The sequence below is a fragment of the Lycorma delicatula genome, chromosome 1, assembly GCF_047948215.1.
Source record: "Lycorma delicatula isolate Av1 chromosome 1, ASM4794821v1, whole genome shotgun sequence".
NCBI lineage: Eukaryota > Metazoa > Arthropoda > Insecta > Hemiptera > Fulgoridae > Lycorma > Lycorma delicatula.
In genome coordinates, this window is record NC_134455.1 from 62,711,706 (window position 1) to 62,732,542 (window position 20,837).

The window sequence follows — 20,837 nt, forward strand, 5'->3', positions numbered from 1 at the left end:
GAAACTCAAGACATTGGTAGTTGAAATTAGTTTGCTTAAGTGTTGTTACTGTTTATTGTGTGCAAAACTTTAATTTTCTGATCATTTCATGTGACATTGTATCTATGTGCTTCTCATGCATAAAGTTCTTGGGATTGATGAAATTTAATTATATATAAAAGGAATCTCCGTTGCGACTTTGCCTACATTGTATGATTACTTGCACTTCCTGTCACAGTCAGGGGATATTTAGCAGGTCAGAGCCTTTCTGGAACCCCTGTGTTCATTAAACTCTTGCTTGTGAGAATAATGATAAATAAAAATTAAAACCTGTTAAATTTATAAAAAAAAAAAAGTGTAGTGTTTATTATATATAATATATATAGTGTATTGTAATTTCATCAGAGCAACAGTTTGTTCAGTACAGTACTGAAAACTTCGAGTGATCTGAATGAAGAATATGGGTTTAAACTAGTTGGCCTCCATCTTAAAAATGTAGTTATACCTGTCTTTCATTCGGATAAAAATGTATATTGCCTGGTTGTTAGTTTTACGTGACAAATACCAGTAGGAGGTGACTACTTCTTTCTCTCTTTTTTTTATTTTTTCTTATTTTATGCTTTTTAGTCAATTTACTAAAGACAGGTGCAGCCAGTTGCATCACACATACAGTAACAGTAACAGGTAGCAGTGGCTGTGTTAGTTGTGCTGCAGCTCCGTACACTGCTGCACTTCTTAAACAAAATCAAAATTCAAGAATAAATTTTATTTAGATATTTATCTGAAGAGTATTTTCAAGCCCAAATATAGTAAATATCTCATTTAGCAGAGTTGTAAATGGGGAAAATTGCAATTATTCTTCAAAAGTTTTTTTTAACTTTCTTCACCCCTTTCAAGGTCAAATTTGAAAAATCTAGAAATTAGTTTTTAGAAAATTATTCACTTGAAAATTACTCGCACCAAAGATCAAGTGATAACTTCATTTGTTATCAAGAAATTAAAAAAAAAAAACCAGTAAATTTTATTGTTACTTCATTTTAACCATTTAAAATCTGAATTTCTAAAAATCCTTTCTTAGTACGCATTTACACCATAAGATTGTGTATATAAATTTTTATCAATTTATCTAGAAGTTTTTGCTGGGTGTTGATTCTGAATCATTCAAAACATGTTTTATATATATATGTATATATATATTTATATTGTGGAATTATTTTTTTAATTGTAATTTTTAGTTCTGATTTTTTTAATTGTAATTTTTAGTTCTGATTTTTTTGTATTTATTTGTTATACAGTAATGTTTGATTATATTCAATAATATCAAGATGTAATAAGTTAACTTATTTAAAAAAAATAAGAAATTGCTAGGATAAATGTATATTATCAGTTTTTTTTTTTTTAATTTAAACAAATATTTTTTATATTCTAATGAAACATTATTATGTTAATAATTCTAATAGAAAAGAAAAGCATTATGATTAAAATATCTGTAAGTTGTAAATTTTACAAACATCTGTGTTAAAAGTACACTGATAGCCTTTGTACTCTTTTGGGTAAATAATGGGGTTGGCTGCATTTGTATTTATGAAGAGTAGAGTTAGTTTATTAAATTATTACTTATCCTTATGTCTGTGAATAGAACATTTTTGTGACAGGAATTTTTTATTTTTACTGAATTGGAAATTTGTACTCATAATTTGTAAGAAAGTGAGTGTTGAATAGTTATAAAGTTTATACTTTTGTCAGAATAATTTTTTTTTAGTCAGGGTAGAAAATGCATGATTTTCATTATTATTTTTGATATTTTTTCTTGATGTAGTTGTAAGGAGAGTTTTAGAGAGAATATTACTATGGTTTGGAACACATGTATCATTTGATGTAATTTTTGACATAAGTTTTGGTTTATTTAAATATTGAACATTATTGTTAAAAGTTCATCCATGTAGATGTGCAAAAAAGTTATAGAAAAATATTTTTAAAACATTTATTTCAGATCAATATTATTTATTTTGTATGTAAATTATCTGTACACTTATTGAGGGAGTAGAATGTTTCCTACTTTCTTTTATTGCTCCTTTTAGTCTTATCGAAAAGCAGAGAAAATATATAGGGTTATTTTAAAAACGTAGGTTACATTAGTTCAAAATAAATTGTGCCACGCTATAATTGTCTTTCCTCATTTTGTTACATCATTGTAAGTATAGAATCTATTTCATCTATTTTTAATTAATTTCCTTTAGGTAAACCCAAAAGAATGGGGATATTTTTGAAAACATTTACTGCATTCTAAACCAGACAGTCATTAATTATTTCAGTTATAAAATTTAATTTTGTGTCCCTTTTATGATTTCTATCCTTTAGATGGATCTTTAAAATATGTATATTAAAAAAAATCTGGCTTTACCCAATATGCACTTAATCAGTAGGCTGCAGTTAGTCTGTACTTAGTCTGTAGACAGCCCCTTCTCCATTAGATACCAAGGATGCTCTGGCTTTTCAGATCCTGACATCATTAAAATAGACCTATATCCACTGAAGCAACAATGGGAAAGAAGGGATTGAAAATTAGGAAAGAGGTGAGTGTTAAGAAAAGGTGATCTAAGTAGTTTTACTACTCATGACCCTCCCTGTAATTTCATTAGGTACTAGAATGAGGAAGGGTTTTTTTTATGATTGTTGATTAAAATTGTTTTTACATTGAATAACTGTGATTAAAATTGTCATCAAAGTTTTGGTATGGACAGAATCCTAATTTCTGAATATGTTTGAATTGTTGACTCCAAGGATCAATTGTTCCAAAAGTACTGTACAAGAATGAAAATGATATGAGTACTTGTACAAAACATTAATATTATGCCATTTTGTTCTTGTAAGATTTGAAGATTCTATTTCTGTAGTATATTTTTCTTATTTTGTTGCTAGTTTGCTGTAGTGAGTGAACAGTTACTCCTGCATGTCATGCGGATGTTATCTGTATTTGTTCTTGTACTAGAGGATCAGCGAGGTCAGTCACCGAGAGGAGGATTAGCACCTTCGCCGGTTAAGAGACGTCCATCACGTCCTGCATCTCCTGCTAAATCTTCAACTGCTCCATCAACTGGTACGTTTACCTCTGTGAATTTTATATGGGTGAATAATTTTTTTTTCTGTAGCAGATCTAGAATTTAGTTATTTTTGGATTAAATGTGTTTAGCTTTATAGTGATTTTTAATTCTCAAATCAATTTTACTATGTACAGATGACCATAAGCACCAGCTATTAAACCAGTTACTAAATACAGTAGTGTTTGAAGGTGTTTGAAGGACTAAAGCCCTTTGATTATTTAATAATATCTAAAATATATAAATAATGAATAAGGATATTGTCTTATTTTCATGTCTTGAATTATAAATGAATTTTAAATTTAGTTTTTTCAATTGATCCTAATTTATACATTTGAACATTGAAATTGAAGCTTTATTGTAGATACGTGATATTAATAATTAAATAAATAGTTTCTTTTGTGAAACTTAACTGTTATTTTTAGATTATATAATTACTATTTACTGTTCAGTAAATATCTTATAACAAACCCAAACTATTTATTAAAATCTAAAGTCAATTAATGTTTAAAAAAGTACCTAAAAAAAGGTTCAATCCTGATTCTCAGAGTTTGTTCAAATAAATTTGTTTAATGTTAAGGTAATTCTTATTTCAGAAAAAGAAGCTCTTAGTGTAACTACTGGTCCATCAAGCAAAGAGGAAAAAGGAAAACCGTATGGATACTTCTCATATCTACCACATTATTGTAGATTACATGATATCCTTGCATCAGCTTACAAAAACTATAAGGTATATTCATCTTATGTTTAATTTTATCTGTTTACTTCAAACAGCATCCTTAATTTTATTAACACATTTATTTGTATGCCATTTTTAGTATATGTATCCTCCATCCCATCTTAATCTTTTTTGTTTAAATTTACTGGTTCAAATAATCCTTAAATCGCACATATGCACGCATGTGCATTCCTGCATACACATGTGCACATGGACCTATTTTTTATGAACAAAATTTATTGACTGGAAATTTTATGCAGTAATTGAGTTAGCCACGCATGCATTCTGCCTGTTGTATGATCTGTTTTTATAAACACTTACAATAACATACTAGGCCTTAAGATAATACTCTTCTTTTTTTTATTCAGCTGTAAAAGCCATACAGTTCATAAGTTTCTGTAACTGAATATTTCATACATTTTATTCATGAATTAAATATTTGAAAATTAAGAATTGTTATAAAAATATGATATTAGTGAAATTATGAAAAAGTGGAATTATAAACACGTTCTTTGTTTTTCAATAAGTATTTTTTTACTCTGTAAAATGTAAAATAATACTCTATGTTTATTAGTGCTTTTAATAATCTGTAAATAGGGAACTCTTATGAAGGGATATCTGTTTCCTTAAAATAATAATTTAATTTAGGCATGAAAATATCTCATTGGTTGAAGACTAAACTTTACATTAACCAAGCATACCCAGAAAAACGTAGGAAAATATTTTTGGTTCAGATGTCAAGAAAGTTCCATAGCTTCATAATTTTAATTACAATAAGCACCATTAATAATAATTTTTAAAGTAAAAATTGAAATTTTATTAAACTCACTAATCCTAATGAAGTAAATAAGAGAAATTAACAGATACATGATAGAAATAGTTATACCTATTTTTGAAAATAAATAAATGCAGGTATGAATGTTATAATGAATATATCAAAATATCTTTGTTTTCAGCTATATCACATATAATTTTTAAAAAGTCTATTGTAATGAATACATCAAAATACCTTTGTTTTCAGCCATGTCACATATAGTTTTAAAAGTCTAAATCAGAAGAAAATAGGGTATTTAAAACAAATTTTTGCAACGGTGTCTGTTACCACATCATTATTTGTGGGATTTTAATAATATTAACAAATAATGCAGAAAATTGGATCCTATAAAGAGTAATAAGTAAATATTGATGAATTAAAAAAAGATTAATTTTAATTGAAAGCACTCATTAGGTAGTTAAATATCAGTCGTCTTCTTTTAAATAAAAAATTGTATAAAAAATGTTATTCAAAACTAACAAGAACCACTAAAAAAGAAAATTAAAAAACTAAAAATTGTTTACTATTTTGAGTGCTAAATTGCAAAATAAAAGTACATATCCAGTTTTTTTGTATCATTTCACAGTTTGTAGAATGTGAAATATCTGAGACTACAGATTTGCAGGCTTAGGAAACAGGAAACATGCATCTTGTTAGCATATCTTTGGGCTTACTGCAAACTTATTGATAGTCTTTTTTTATTTATTTATTTTAAACACCTAACCTAATTAACATTGAGCATGCTAATTGAATGATTGGTATTGTTCATTTAGACATATTACAGAATCCTGTAGAGGGGTAGTGTGAGGAAAAGCATTTGCCATAAACAAACCTGTTTATATGATAAAAAAAGTTTCCCTCTCTAGATAAAGAAAAGACTAGGTAAAATGGCTAGTAATTATGAAAAAATTGAGCTAATCTTTTTTAACATTTTTTTTTCTTATATATAGTGTATTAAACTATAAATATATTTTATCAAGTATGATAGGTAACTGTATTAATAAATATAAGTTACTACTAACTTTGACCCCATAGCTAATCACTCATGATCTCTTGATGAGAATTTATATTGACTAGAATTCATAAAATGTTTTCAGTATTCACTTTCAGTTATTTTTTGAAAAAAAATTATATTTTTAATATATTACTACAAGCATATTTTCAAAAATCATATATTCATTTTAATGTAATTCATAGAAATTTTAGTTCATCAAAATTTACAACACATTTATATTGCAGGTTAGATTAGACATTAAAATAAAAATAAGACATACTTGAAAAAATTATATTTGAAAGTTAAAAAAGGTACTGTTCATTTTATATTTTCAAAATGTTCCTTATAACTTATAATAACTTATGAATTGTTAACTTGTCATGGATTTAAAGAAGTTAAAGTTTAAAGAAAATTCATTTATAAGAAATAATATTATTTTGTAGGTTTTATTATTATTTTTTAAATCTTGTTACCTATTCTTTTTTGTTTAAAATTTATTAAAATAAGAGCAGGCCTATAAAAAAACCACTTCTTTTATGAAAAAATGCAACAGACAAGAAACCTGGATTGTGATAAAAAAGGGTTGCTGCCCAGCAGTGAAGGTTATTAAATAAATAAATTTACTATCACCAGACGTGAGATAAGGTTATCAGAATGCAGAAATTTTCATTATTTTTATTTCATATTTTTTAGTTACTTTCTTGAAGTTTCATGCAAAAATATCTTTGAATATCATAATGTTGTCATGTTTTTATTTTAAATATCATTATGTTATTATAATTCAGTACCAAATAATGAGAATGAACAAACAAAAAATATATTTTGATTGTCTACATTACCATATAATTGTTTGTTTATAAAATCTTCCACTGATTTTATTTTGAACAAACTACTACTAATGAACCTTCAAGAAATTTCTTCTGCAGATTGAAAAAGAATCATTGAATTTGCAGCATTGTCATCTGTATATATGACTTGATGGATATCCATTAAACTTAAATGTAATAATAACCTTATCTTTTATTTAAGTTTTCTTTCTTGATCATCATCAGCATAGCCACAATTAACCTGCTTAAGGACTTGACATGTGAGAGCTGTTTAAAAAATATTCTGGTCGTTATAGAAATATTTTGAGATAAGTGGCTGGTATTGTATCACTGCATAGTATAGAAACTAATAAACAATTCCCCTCCACCTTTGTGTTTCTATAATGATTAGTTTTTGCCTAGTGTTTATTCAAAGTAGCCTTTTGGTGCCTTTAGAATGATTTTTGCAATGAGTAAATTACTTTAACTAAAAATTGTAATAAAGTTCATGTTAAGCTTTTGCTGAAGTACACAAAATGATTAACAGAGGCTTACAGAGAGTACTCTCTGAACCCCATATTTACTATGAGTGATTAGATGTTTTAAAAGTGATTTAGGATCTACCAAAGATGATGCTCTCCAGGAAGACCATTCATTGTTGTCAGTGAATGTCTTGCATTGCCAATAGAATAATTTAGTGAGGTCAAATCAATATTTAACATTTTTCAATGTAGCAGAATATATTGAGATTTCAGTGGAGTCATATTAGAAAATCCTAAGTGAAAAATTTGGAATACATCATGTCACCGTCAAGTTTGTTCCAAAACTGTTGACACAAAAGCAAAAAGAAAGTTGTGCAGTAAGTAATCATGCAGATGATGATGAAACCTTCTGGTTGATGATAATAATGGGGTTTAAAACATGGGTATATGGGTACAATGTAGAAACAGAGTCTCAGTTAACACAGTGAAAAATCATCGCACAGTCTGAAAAAGGCATGCAAAAGTTGTTCAAACACAAAGGTGTTGTTGACTGTCTTTTTTGAAATCAGAGCCATTGTTCAATATGAGTGTCTACCTACAGGCCAGACAGTAAACTGCCATTACTATCTAAATGTTGTCAGATGTTTACACAAAAATGTGAGGAAAAAGGGACCTAAACTATGTGCCAGTCCAAACATTGCTGTTAATTTGTGAGTTTTGTCCAAAACACTTGCTTAGTACCATTTTCCCACCAGCCATAGTCATCTGTTCTAGCCATGCTGATTTTTGTTTTTATTTCCAAAATTAAAATTGTCATTAAAAGAGCAGAATTTGAGCCAATAAGAGAATAAGAGTCTACAAAAGAAAACTCTGGGAAGACTGGAAGCTATTTCAAAAAGTGCATTCCATAGCTGCTTCTCGAAGGGAAATGACATTAAGGGAAGTGTTTACAACAAAAAGGGGTGCTTTGAAGGATAGTAATTGTATAACACTAAATGTTCAATAAATTATTTTTTAAAAAAGTTTGATTATTTTTTGAACAGATCTTATATTGTTAATTCAAAAAAAGTATATAACATGGAAATGTAGTGGGAAAAATAATCTACATAAAATTATTTATAATTTTTGATACGTATTGAGAGATGAGCAAAGGAGAAAAATTATATTTCCATCCCAAAAGTAGTATACATCTCATAAATTTTACAAAAATATTTCTTAATCTATATGGTCTTTATGGCAATTATGATGAACTATTTATTGACAGCATTCTACAATTCATCCAGAGGGAGACTGTATAAATCATTCAACGTTTGTGGTCTAAGTAGTATGTTTATTTAATATCCTATCAAAGTCATCATTGTTTTTTTTAAGGTTTACTATGAGTTATAAAAATTCTTGTATTAACATTCCTTATGATTTAATCAACTTTCTTAATTCTTGGAATATAACAGGTTACGCTAGAAGGAACTGCGAGTGAGAAATTTGTTAATTTACTAAAAATAGTACTGACAGTTCTCGGACAGTTGTTGGAATATTGTGGTTTGTTGGAGTCAGGAAGGATAGCTGAAGAAATACTTCATTACTTACGTGTCACTGTGGTACTTGATGCAACTACCAGTGTTTTTACTGTACAACAGGTAAGCTAGAAATACATGAGTTTATATATTTTACACAACAATTTTCTCTAAGAAACTGCAACAAGTAATGCATGTTGATCAGAGATATTACTACTAATCAGAGACAGTGTATTGAATACATCTTTTCAGAGCATAAAGAATCCAATAATTTAATGTTTAACAATTGTAATACATGTAAAGCACTCGAGTTACAAGAAACAATAGCCTTAATTATAAATGATTGCTTCCTGCTCATGATTTGATGTGGTTTTGGAGTTCGTGTGAGTTGAAGATTGCATTTTTTATTTAAATGAGTACAACATCTTTTCTTATTTTTAAATGAGTACAGTATCTTTTCTTATTTTTAAATGAGTTCAGAAAAGGTTGACACCTTTAAAGACTGTAATACCCATCCAGATTCTTTTTTTAGATAGTTTTATAATTATTCATTGTTGTGTTCTTCAATTGAGAGACAAATTGATGGACAGATATCACAGGTCAACAAAAAAAAAAAAATAATTTGAAACCGAGATAAAAGTAGATGAATTAGTATATATTTTTTATGCTGAATCTTAAAATGAAATCAGTTTTTCTTCATCACCCTCAGATTTTTAGTTATGACCCTGTAAAATATTGAGAATATTTGTAAATAATAGAATACAAAAATAATAATAATTACAATTAAAATTCCTACCTTTATTTTGCAAAGATTTACATTTATCTTAATTTCTTTTTTGTTATTTTCCTTTTGTGTTCAGTGAAGTGTTCCCTTTTTATCATCCAGCAGCAGTCATTCATCATATATTCATCCCATCTGCCTTGTTACCATTATTCCATCTGCAATATATCTTGTAACTTCTCTCCTTATTCATCGCTGATGTCACCCAAGTTTAAAGGGAAAAAGTCCAAATGAGAATGAAAAAAACGAATTTTCAATTACATTCTTCAGTCTAAATTTTTGTGGTTTACTAAGAGTGCATTTATAAGCTGACTGTGGTTTTCAGCATTTTTGTTTCCAAGAAAACTAGTAATGACATCTTTGAATGACTTCTATGTGCTAGTTTTTTAGAATTCAATTTGCTGTCAAATAATAAATATATTTTCATGAATTAATTTTCTTATTTGTGGCCTGATTAATATTCCCTCTTTTAATTTGGCTTCACTTAATTGTGAAAAAATCTCAGCTAAATATTTAAAGCCAACTCCATCTTTAGGTAATGCTTTTAAAAATTCTTCATCAGGCCTAGTTTTATGTGTAGAGGTGGTAAAATAATACGATATGCTTCAGGAAGGGGAATATTGACAACATTCGTCTTTCCTGGGGTAATAATTTATTTTTGGCCAGTCTTTAACTGTGTAGTGTTTCTGTAGCCCAACTATCCCACAAACACAAGAAACATGTATTTTGTAAAGCCACTCTGGAGATTCAGAAGAAGCCCTGTGTCACTTTCAGGTCAGCAATGATTCGCCATGTGTGTTTATTTAATATCTTAATGTGTTTATTTTGGGGAATCTTAATAGCTTTTAAAATTTTTTAAAAGCTATCATATAGCTTTAAAATTTTTTTAAACTTTCATATGTTTCTTTCATTCCTACAGCGTGTGCTACTGGAATAGATGGAACTGGTATAGAAGAAAACTTATTTGAGTTATGCAATAACACTGCCTTTAATCTTTTTGATGAGTCTGTAAATAAATGCCAATCATGAATAACAATGTCCAGTTCAGACATTAGCCCCCTATAATAGCAGGAACAAATTAAACCATCTCTTCTAAAGTATTTCAGTACATTTTTGTTTCGATTTCTACATACTGAAATTTTAGAATTCTTGTATAATGAATTCCATTCTTTAAGACGCGAACCTAGGAGTTCTGCATGTTATTTTGACAAATACAAGTAACAGATTAGGTTGCTCAGTTCTGCTTGTATGATGAGGTAAGGTTCAGTATTTGATTCTTCTGGAATGTAATTAATATCTATTGATGTTGAGGATTCATCGGTTGAGCCTTTTGGGGAATCAAAAATTTCTTTCCAAGAAGTTGGAGCGATTGGAATTGGTAAATCAACACACTGAAGTACTGGTCTCATAGCTGAACAAACATTTAGGTATGCAATACTACTTTTATTGTTCGAATGGGTACTGGTAACATTTGTTAAGCAAAAATAGCAGTCATCATAATGATTAGAAGACTCTTGCCAAATGATAAGGTATGCCAGAAGGGAAATGCTCTTTTTTCCTTTCAACCCAGTGGTTAGTTTATTGTAGCACTTGATGGATGCTGTGTGTGGAGCCCAGGATTTATCTTTGTCTTCCAAGGAACAGTCAAAGTAATATTTGTAAGCAATTTTCAGCAGATATGATACTGGTTTTCGTAGATTTTTCGTGGTGAATTCTCCGCAGACGTAACAAAAAATATTTGGAGAATTTTTACAAGCCTGATTTTTTATTCATTGTAAAATTCAAAATGTTTCAATGAATGAAAGTAAATTGAAATATTACAGAAATATGTACGTAATAATAAAAATAAATTAAGTTTTAATTTATAAATACTTAATTATTTAAAATACATGATAAAATTGTTTCACCATGAAGTGCAATAAAATGCATGCTCATGCCTTAATAAATCTTGAAGTTCAATAAAATAATACCAAAAGTTGTTGTGTCATAAAAATCTTTCACTAAATTTATGGCATTACTTATTAAACAATCTTTATATGTAAATGATAAAACCACTATCACAACTAAAGACAGTGCCAACAACAGACAGTCATACCAACAGCTGAACTCATACTGAAGAAAATTTCATAATGTTGAATTACTCATTACTTGACTCACTGACATGTCTATACATATTTGGCTTGACATGAAATGACATCATTTGACTGTTATGTTTCAAATTTAGGTTTACAGCATGCATCACAATATAATTTTTTTTTTTAATCCTTTTTTTAACACCCCCAAAGTGACCGGTCCTCGCCGTCAGGCTTTAACACAATCACTTCAGGATGTTGTGGCAGTCGTCTACCCCCCTGTCTTGCCCTCTCCTAGGGCTTCCCATCGGGGTCCCACAAGCTTCATCAAGATGCAGTAGCCATCCCTTCTGGACGACCGCTGCATCCTTCAACTAGTGGGCTGCCCTTCCCTGTCCTGCTCTAGGTTGCTGCACCCGCATTGCGCAGGTCCAGCAAACTGCCGCGTCCCCCCTCTCACACCTGAGGGTCCATCACAATATAAATTAGATGTGAATAAGCAAACATATAGATGTACTAACTTATTTGTATTGCTTGTTCTACGAATGATGGAACAAATAAATTTAAAGGGTTGTAACCTTAGAATGTTACATGGTGGGTTGTTTTGAAATACATATTCAGATTTAGCATATAAAATACTATATAGAAGGGATGTACTCCCTTTTGAATTCCAAATTTTATGTTGACTAGTGTTATTGTTCAAATAAACAGTCATCTTATCTTGAACCCATTTATGTTTGAAGCTGTCCCAGTTTTCATAGAGTACATAACAAATGAATCACAAATTATATTGACACTGGTCTTTATGGCTAGGTGGAAAAAAAAACAAAACGATGGCTAGTGAAGCCCACTATTTCCTAATTGAAGAATAAAAATGAATTAAAACTCATGAAGTGGATTTCAAATGAAAGTGTTTGAAAAGTGAACTGTAAGACATGAAAATTCAATTTTTACATTATATCAAATCTCTGGTTCAGAACGTGATTGTGTTGTTCAGCACAGATTATTTTATGTTATACAAATGAATATAATTTAGGTACCTCTTGAGGAAGATTGAATATTTTTTGCTGATTACAAATAAGACTAATGTACTGAATAAATTACATAGATGCACACACTGTGACATAATAAAGTATTAATTATTGTTGTTATTTACAAGTCCAGGGTACATTTGGATAACCAGTTTTTCAGATAATAAATAAAAAAATAGCATGTTTGCGTAAAAAATAGTTTATTTCATACTTATTTTTAGTAACTTTCAACGTGCTGTTAGAAATACAGGAATAATAAAATTGCACTTTCTAAGTGATATAGTTATACAAAGTACAATGTTTCATTTATTATATCATGTGGGCTGTGATCATTTTGTAGTGATTATGTATTGAAATTAAAAGTGTGCTGCTTATGCATTATTAACTAATTTACACAAATGAGTACTGTACAATATTGGTTCACATTTTTTTTTTTATAAAATTGTATTGTCTTCTGCTTTAAAGATATACCTTTTTTTGATGTTATACCCTAAAGCCTTTTAAAACTCATAAGTTTAATATCTTGGCCTGTGTTGCATCTTACCAGTTAACAATTTGAAGAATATTGAAAGCTATTACATGTTATTTATTAGCATAGCTTTATTATTACTGTTATTTATTAGAATCCATAAATTGACTTTTTTTTGACATTAAGGTTTTTCTCAAGTTATGCCTAGTCTCTAGTTATTGCAGGTGTTTTCAGTGTAGTAAGTTTCTCTCTTATTATAAGTAAAATTCTTTTTATAAAATTATCTATATTTTGAAATTTAGCAGTAAGTTGCTTACCAGTAACCAGTGTATTAATGATTGAATTTTGAATGAATTTTTACAGCCAACTTGACTATTTAAAGTATGAATACCCTTGGATTTCTGTTTCATTGTAGGTGCTTTCTCAGAGATAATAGTCCCTGATACAAGTTTCTCTTTGCTTCTTTATTCCACAAACCTGGTGCAGACTGTAACTATAGTTTGCATTATCAGTTTTGTTACTTTTCTAAAATTAAATCCACCCTTAGATTCTAGTTTTATATCAAAAGAAGTTAGCATAAATTCATATGTTTTAATATTTATAATAGTTGATTTAAATTCACTAACAGACGTGTCAGTCATTTTTCCGTTCTTTAGATAACTTATAATTTTAAATTTATACTATATTGGTAACACTATTACCCTCATTCTTTTGAAGATATTATAAAATACCTAAAATAACATCTTTAACTCCTTCACAAATACAATATTAAACAGATAACCTAACTCTGACAACTGAACTTCATGAGTTAACTATACTAAGTTGTACGAACTGCTGTCAGGGAATAGCATCATGATGCTGATAGAGGAGTAATTAATAAACTTCAGAGAAAAGAAATGTACTAGATTGCATACTGAAAGTAGGTGATTCAAAAATTTATACAGATGTGTGTGTTTATGTTTATTTAAGGAAACTTAGCTGCAGTCGATGAAGTTTATACTAATATTATCTTATGTGTACAATTTATCCAGTAGTTTTTTTAATTTTTGTTGGAAAATCAAGTCCAGTCAAGTCTGGTCAATGGATTTACTTTTATTATACTTTTATTATACTTTTTCATGTAATAAAATGCAATGTAATAATAATAATACGTATATAAATTTAGCAATAAACGAATATACATAAGGTTTCATATTGATATTACTTGCACAAACTTAATTATAAAATAAAGAAAACAAAAATACAATGGTGACTTATATTTAATGTTACTGAAGCCTCATTTACAGGCCAGAAAATTGTGTGACCAGAAATGATATTGTTTTTTCTTCCTTTACTTTTGTAAATGAAAATTATTTTACACTTACAACAGCTTTGATGGCACTTTTGTGAAGATCAGCAGTAATATTGAGGATTTTTCATAGTCAGGGGTATTGTTCTTAAAATCATTCTTTTGTGTACTTATTTAAGAAAGTCTTACTATTAGTTTTTTCCTTGTCAGTGCAACATACTTTCTACAGTACTTAGTTCTTGTTATGTCATTGTAGCATTCCAGGAAGTTGTGTATGACTATTAAGTGTAAAGGGCAGTGAGAAGATGATAAAAATTAATTTAGATTTTAACAAAAGCTAACATTTCAGTTTCAGGGAAGGAACTCTTAGATAACTTTATCAGTTTCTTACAGTATTTAGTTTGCTTTGTTTGTAAGTACGTTGCATGCTGGAAAACATTTTATTATCAGTGGAAATGTTTTTGAATGACAATATTTAAAGAAGAAAATATCATGCATATCTGTTCTGACAAAATTATTTGTATTTTGATTTATTCATTAGCTGCGTTTTAATTAACTTTTTTTCACATTAAGTTCTCATTTTACATTGTGTTAAAATATAATTTCATACTTATTTACGATCTATGATAAGTTGTTAATAAGGTTAACAATAATGTATTTCTAACATTAGTTTGAATTTTTCAGCTTTTAAAAAGCCTTTTTGGTGCTAATTATTTAGCAAATTGGGAAGATGAACGAGAAAGAGGTGAAAAAAGAACACCACCATTATCTGTTGTGCAAGATACTTACACAGGTTTTTATGGCAATGTTTTTCAGCAGCCATATCAAAAATTGAGCGATTATTTAGAAGCAAACAGCAAAATTTGCAATGAGATACCTCGAGGGTAATTTTTATTGATATTATTTTTATTAAAAATTGTAAATTCAAATTAAAATATTTATCAAAAATAATATATTTTGCATGTTTTATATCGCTAGGTATATTCATAACAATTTATTTATAATATTTAATTGCAATCGATATGACTTTTTAATGCAGCATTTTTTTCTCTGCATAACCTTAGTTTGGTATTTCATGTTACTGTTTAACAGTTTTAATTTTGTAGTATTTTATTGAGCTTTTACATTCATGAAACACCAATTTTTTTTATAAGATTTGTACATCTTATTTACTAGTGTAATTTGTAGTATAATACTATCATAACTCTTTCATTTATATGCATTTGTTTTTTTTACTTCATTAACTATTATCTAATGACCAGTTAAATTATAATTTTTATAATAAATTAACCATTTGTTAATTTGAATTTATTATAATTAATACTGGAAAAGGTATGTTTTTTTTATGCAGCTCTAAAATTGTGGTCAGTTAGGTTATCTACTGTAACAAAAAAAGAAGATTATTTGCTTGTAAAAGATTTTAATTAATATAGAATGAAGTGCAATAAATAAATCAAACACAAAAAAATGGTGGTTCAAACACAAAAAAAAATTAGTTTCTATGAAGTTCATTTACAATCAAAATCTGTTTCTCTTGCTTAAACAGATCTTTTAATTCCAATTTCAAAGAAGTTTTAGTTGATTATCATATCAGCTCTAATTCAGTTTCAATGAATTCATCATCATTAATTTTTTCCCCAAAAACTTCTTCACACATCTAAAGTGTTATCTAAATTGTACGAATCAATTAAGGGCTGATATATAGAACAGGTAGAACATCTCATTTATGTTGACTAAAGTTGTCATTGTTATGATAACAGATGAAAATGAACAATGCCTAGAGAGGACAAACTGAATCATGATTTACTACTTCAATAGAACTAATGTAACTGAATGAGTGATAAATCTGTAAATAAGAGTTTTTTTAATAACACACCACGGTAGCCGTGATCTTGTCTCCTAACAGTTTTTATTTTTCTTGAATGAGGTGAGTCTTGATTTTTGTACTATACACTAGTTCTCCTCAATTCAGGATTAAAGTGTGGTGGAGTCAAATCTTATGGAAAGTCATGGTATAATTAAGATATTTGTTTCCTTCAGAATGTTGAAAAAGTTGAATCTTTACTGCCCTGACTCAAGTGTCTTCCTTATATACGAAGGCAAGGAACAAAATTTCACAAAAACGTTTTTTCTATTACTACATGTGCAGTATTTCTTCAGTATTGCCAGGAATAATTCTTAATTTCTTAAGGTAGTAGTAGTACAATGATTATTTGCCAAATGCTCTGAACAATTTCATCAATTTTTCATATTTTCAGGAGTAGTCAGGTTTTCTCAATTGTCTAACATGAGGTTTCTTTTTCTTATCATCAAACAATTTTACCTAATTATGCTGCCTTGCCTGTGTAAACATTTACTTCTAACTGTAATTGAAGTGTAATAAAAATTTTTAGAAGGCAGAAATTGACAGAAATTTTAAAATGGTGTTTGTTGTGCACTTCTTGCTCAGAGATCATAATTCCTTTCCAGTAACTGATTCTTCAAACGAAATGGGAAAAACATAAGATTAATATGATTTGCAAATTAAATAAGCATAGCATCATGGATATATTATGGCAAGAAGAAAATTAATTTATCATTTACATCAAACCATCTTTTGTATGTTTTTTGTGTCAAATATTTATCATGCGACTGACTTCAGCTAGGTATTCAGTGAAGTTAAGTAACTTGAATTGGTTTATAGCATGTGATCATCAGTTTGTATTATGAGTGCTACTCTCTAATCTTGTGGATTAATTTCAGGAATGGCGTCTACTTAAAAAATCAAACAAAATCTCACCCTCAAAAAAGTCCAAGAAAAAACAGGATTAGGTTCAGATAAAAATTATGTGCATTAATATTTTTCATTAAATAGTGGGGTGTAGCATTGAAAGGCAAAATTAAGTTGAAATAACCTCATTATTCAGGAATAAAGTAAATTCAGTATGATTATAAAATTAAAGAAAAACTCCTTTTATGTTTTTCATTTTCAGATTTCATTGTGTGAAAATTATTTTGTATTCAAAAAGAAAATTATAGAAACTGTTGCTATGGCTTAAAGAATTTTGTAATACATATGTTATTTACAGTGAGTTATCCCATACTTAATGCTGCCACTTGTATCCTAACTTCCGTACATTTCTGCTAATGATATTCTTACCAATAACTGATCTTGCTTGTATTTCTATTCTTATTTATGATGCAAATGCCTTTTTAAATTATGTAATTGTACTTTTCTGATGTATAAGCTATATCTCTAACTTTGTACTGGAAATTTATGAATCTTTATAATTTTTATTTTTACAGATTAAAACGAATTGTTTATCCTCATATTATTTCATTCTATAATTTATTATATTTTATAAAATTAATGTATTTATTTTATTATTTTTTTTTAGATTTAATTTATTTATAATTATTTAAAAAAATAAAAAAAAGGATAAAAATATTTAAATTGATTATATTTGTATTTAACCTAGAGCGTCTTCGGGCTTCTCAAGTATGGTGGAAATACTGGATATTCTTCAAATGTAAGAAAAATGAAAATAACATGAAGTGGTTGCATATTGGTTTTTGGTAAAAGATAAATTCTGTCTATAATGAAGAATTATTTACCATTTTCTTTTATTTCTTTACCTTAAACTAAAGTATGTTATTCTTAAAATTGGGCACTACATATATTCTATGGTTTAAAACTTAATATTTAATGATCTAACTCTTTTACAACTATTTGATTTTATGAAATTTCTTCTTGTAATACTAAGTGTGTTTTTTTCCCATGTTTTCCATACTCCCAATTTTCATTTCTGGTTGGCTTTTTCCGTTGATCGGTTGACTTTTTTGGCCAGTTGATATCAAATGCATTTGGTGTCAATGAAGTTGATTGAGAATTTTTAAAAAAAACATGCTTTCCATAAGTTTTTCTTAAAAGTTATAAAACTTTTCTGGTACAAACAATATTTGTAGAAGTTATAATACTTTGTTTTATATTAATTAATATAGATTTTTACTGAATAGTAGGTATAGTTTTTTGATTTTTTATGAATGAATTGTATAAAATTAAAAAATTAATATTGAATACAGTCTATACATAAACATTTTACATTATTACACTTATTTTTTTTGGTGAAAATTAATTAGTAGAGAATGTTCAAATAACTGCTGTTTACTTAAAAGGTTTTGATAGCCTAAAAATGTTCTGAAGCGATTGGTTACTTCTATAGGGAATATATTACTGGTCATGTATTATCAAAGGAATTTCAAGCTAAAATTAGATATTTTAATAACTAATAATTGCTAAATAAGAAGGAAAACTTCATTTCATTTGTAAAAGCAGTATATTTGAAAAGCATGATGCTGTTTGAAAATGTTATATGCGGAATCATTCATGGTGCTCTCATATAACTACCGCAGCAGGAGTGTGATGTGTGGTTTTTCAGTAGTAAGAGGGTTAAAATTCTTTAAATCTTATTTGAATATTTTATTTATGTTAGTTTCATTAAATTTATCTGCTGTTGTTAATTAATCAAATCTATAAATTTATCTGCTGGAACTCTATTTTTTCTTATTGTAACAGTCATTATCATTATATTAATGACTTAAGAATTTTTGAGTTTTTTTTTTACACTGTTATTATTTTATGTGGTTGTTCATAAAATGTCTAATTTTTACCATTGAAAGTTTACTTTTGTTCTTTTTTTATTGTAAATTTGTGTGCTCATTTTGCTAAATGATTGATACATTTTTGCTAACAGAACAAAATATTCCATTTTTTAGTTTTTAAAACCATTTTTTTGTAGAACATTTTTTTTTGGAATTTTTGTTAAATTTTAGAGAAAAAATAACTTTTTGGGAGAAAAGTATTATCTGTCATTGTTTGTATTGACAGATGTACGCATGACATATATTTGTGACCTCAACTGAGCATTGTAAATATATGTAATATTGAAACGTTTGTGCATGTATAGGGTTGTTTTGAGATGGATGGTTTGTTAAAGGGCAAGCTGTAGTTATTTTTAATTGTCTGGTTTTTTTGTTTATAGTTATATTTTTAGTTTTAGTTAGTTACTGTTCTGGTCTATGGATTTCTTTGGTTTTTTATTTTTTATTTTTATTTAGAGTTAAATTCATAAATTGTCATCAAAAAATGCAGTAAGTGAACATCCTTGGATTTATTTTCTTTATTTATATTTTAATTTTTTGCTATTTAAATGCGTTAATGCTTGCTATTTGTTTTGGTTTTATTTTTTTAAATTATTTGTTTGGTGTTTTCCTTTATTCCTATTATCATTATTCCTTGATTTTTTGTGTTGATGTTTACAGTTTGTTATTGTTGACTTAAGAAATATTATTACTTATAGTAAAATATGCAATAGGTGCTATAACTCAACCTCACATGAAATAATAGTTACTTACATAAATGACATAGCCATTTTCATCAGGTTTGATGAGTTAGTTACTACTAACATCATACTAATTGTGCAAGTTATTTAATCATGATGGTTTTCTTTGACATGGGATAATGTTTCCTTTTATAAGCGATGCTTAATAAATCTGTGCATAGTCAAGAGATACCTCTTATAGTTCATAGTTGAGGGCATTCTTAGTTTTCTGCATCTTTACTAGGAGTGTACACCAAATTTCAATCAAAAAATTTCAATCAAATTTCAATAAATTCTTTGTAAGTCAACTCAATTACAAGTAGTTTGGTTATTTTTAGTGATCATTTGAGCACAAATGATGCTGAAGATTCTGTTGAGGTTACAGCTGCAGAGAATGTTGAAAAAAATCCATGAATGGTGATGGTGGATAGAAGAATAGAAGTGTATGAGATTGTGCCAAGACAATAGGCATTTAAAATGAATGGAAGTATCGTTTTTCAATGAATTTTTACTTTTGCAAAAACTGTTTGCAAGGTGGATGCCACATTTGTTCACAGTTGATCAGTAGTATGAACGAGTAAACATTTCTAATCAAGATTTGGGGATGTTTCATTGTAATCAAGAGGAATCTTTACACCGTTTCATAACAGTTGAAACTTGGAATTATCACACTGATCTAAATCAAAAGGATAGTCAAGATAGTTGGTTGCTGTAAGCAAGTATATTGCTCCAAAGCAAGTGATAACTGTTCCATCAGCAGGATAGGTGGTGACCACTGTCCTTTGGGATTCTCGTGACTTTGTCCTTTGGGATTCATTGACTTTTGGAAGAATTGTAAAATGATATTTGGGAATTATTGTATTTCTTTGCTGGATTGTCTGAGAAAATAAAGAAAAAATCACATTTGACAAAAAGAAGATTCTCTTTTACCAAGACAGTACACCTGCTCACCTTTTTGTGATTGCAACACCAAAACTGTTCAAATTATGCAAAAAAAGTTTTCCACATACCCCCTCTAATTGCCAGACTTAGTACTCTGAGACTCTTATCTGTTTCCAATTTTGAAGAAGAGGCAGTTTCCAAGTATTGAAAGATACTTACATGAAGGGATGAAGTTATTATTGAAACATCTATTTATTTTAAGTCTGGTAAATCATTCTACAAAGATGGGATTAATAACCTGAGCACTATTGGACAAAATGTACAGACTTAAAAAAATTTTTTTCAAAAAATTATGTCTATTTTTGAATGGATCTATCAACAAACATCCTTCATCTTGTATTTTACTGTGCATGTGTGTACACATGCGTGTACACACACATGTGTGTGTGTGTGTGTGTGTGTGTGTGCGCGCGTGCATGAGAGAGAGAGAGAGAGAGTGTGTGTGAATGTGTGAGAGAGAGTGTGAGTATGTGCGCGTGCGTGCAT

At 28.4% G+C, this 20,837-nt stretch overlaps 1 protein-coding gene across 3 annotated transcripts in view; it reads left to right on the forward strand.

The window, feature by feature from the left end:
* The window catches only part of htt (huntingtin), a 310,315-nt gene that overhangs the window by 112,647 nt on the left and 176,831 nt on the right, over nt 1–20,837 (forward strand). For 2 of the 3 annotated variants that reach the window (XM_075355687.1, XM_075355705.1), the window contains exons 19-23: nt 2,902–3,079; nt 3,677–3,810; nt 8,346–8,531; nt 14,734–14,933; nt 17,508–17,558. In XM_075355687.1, the coding sequence (XP_075211802.1) occupies nt 2,902–3,079; nt 3,677–3,810; nt 8,346–8,531; nt 14,734–14,933; nt 17,508–17,558 (749 nt within the window). The remainder of the gene's footprint in view (nt 1–2,901; nt 3,080–3,676; nt 3,811–8,345; nt 8,532–14,733; nt 14,934–17,507; nt 17,559–20,837) is intronic. The other variant, XM_075355696.1, reaches the window with a different exon arrangement.